The sequence below is a fragment of the Prosopis cineraria genome, unplaced genomic scaffold (genome assembly GCF_029017545.1).
Source record: "Prosopis cineraria cultivar Desert tree isolate PC_DT_omini unplaced genomic scaffold, ASM2901754v1 PC12, whole genome shotgun sequence".
NCBI classification, from domain to species: domain Eukaryota; kingdom Viridiplantae; phylum Streptophyta; class Magnoliopsida; order Fabales; family Fabaceae; genus Prosopis; species Prosopis cineraria.
In genome coordinates, this window is record NW_026555343.1 from 29,675,843 (window position 1) to 29,677,329 (window position 1,487).

The 1,487-nt window shown below is 39.1% G+C and overlaps 1 protein-coding gene across 1 annotated transcript; it reads left to right on the plus strand.

Moving 5' to 3' along the window:
• On the plus strand, nucleotides 1-957 carry LOC129289228 (probable carboxylesterase 9). Its single transcript, XM_054926018.1, has one exon. It carries the CDS (start codon nucleotides 1-3, stop codon nucleotides 955-957), a length of 957 nt encoding a protein of 318 aa, XP_054781993.1.
• Nucleotides 958-1,487: the final 530 nt, after the last annotated feature.

Genomic DNA, 1,487 nt, shown 5'->3' on the forward strand with positions numbered 1-1,487 from the left:
ATGTCCAAATTTGATCCTTACAACCATCTGAGTATAATTCTTAACCCCGACGGGACTCTCACTCGTAACTACAATGCTCCGACGGTCAATTCAAGCCCTGAGCCCACGCCGGGCGACTCTGCCGTCTCCAAAGATGTCACTCTCAACGTTGAGAAGAAATCCTGGCTTCGCATTTACCGGCCGACCAAACTTCCGTCCAACGACAACATGGTGGCCCGGCTTCCGATCATAATCTACTTTCACCACGGAGGTTGGATTCTCCTTAGTGCGGCTGACGTTAACATCCACACAAACTGCTCACAACTCGCTGGCGACATCCCTGCCATCGTTGTCTCTGTAAACTACCGCCTCGCTCCTGAGAGTCGCCTGCCGGAGCAATACCACGACGCAAACGACGCCGTATTGTGGGTTAAACAACAAATAATTGATCCAAAAGGAGAGAAATGGATAAGAGACTATGGAGATCCTTCAAGATGTTATCTCTATGGATGTGGCTGTGGAGGGAACATTGTGTTCAATTTGGGTATGAAAGTTTCAGAGTTAAAATTAGAGCCATTGAGGATTCAAGGAATAATAATGAACCAACCCACGTTTGGAGGAGTGAAGAGGACGAAGTCGGAGCTGCGATTCGCTACGGACGAGCTCTTACCACTACCTGTGGTGGACTTGATGTGGGACCTAGTGCTGCCGAAACAAACCGGTAGGGACCACAGATATTGTAATCCTCTGTTGGAAGGTCCACACAAAGAGGCCATAGGGACGCTGGCAAAATGCCTTGTCATTGGCTTTGGTGGAGATATCATGATTGATCGCCAGCAAGACCTTGTGATCATGCTTGTGAACTGTGGGGTCCAGGTGGATGCGAGGTTTGATCCAGTGGGGTTCCACAATGTTGATATGGTGGACTCTCGGCGAGCTAGTGCAGTTGTGAATATCGTTAAGGAATTTATTCTTTGAATTGTATAGTCTTAGCTTGTGTGGAACTCGAACTCGATTACCTTTGACAGTATAATTGAAGAGTAGACTTTGCAAGAGTTTTTTCATTTGACAAATAGAACTATTTCTGTGTCTTGTTTTAAAAAAATTGTATTGATAGATTATATGGTTAATTAATGAGGTTATAGTCACCTTATATGATTGATGCTTATTAAATTAAATGTTGATAAGGAAAAAAAAAATACGTTGTTAGAAAGCTGATTAATTTTTAGAGTGATAATAAATGTTAATTTTTTTGTAAAATATAATGGAAGTGATTTATCTTTTTAGGGCAAAAAAATTTTTATGGGATTGATTTACTTTCTTTGTTTATATTTTTAAATCACTTTTAACTTGTACAATTGAAATTAAGAAAAACATTAAAACTTAATGACTCACTTAAAAATTTTAATAAGTTTTTCAAACTTTACACATATTAAATACATATAATAATGGACTTTTTTTACTGCTATTTAATTGAGATCAAAAGAGAAAAATTATAATAAAAATTA

What these genes read in the sequence shown, in the direction of transcription:
- LOC129289228 (XM_054926018.1), top strand. Translation starts at nt 1, where the DNA reads ATGTCCAAATTTGATCCTTACAACCATCTGAGTATAATTCTTAACCCC.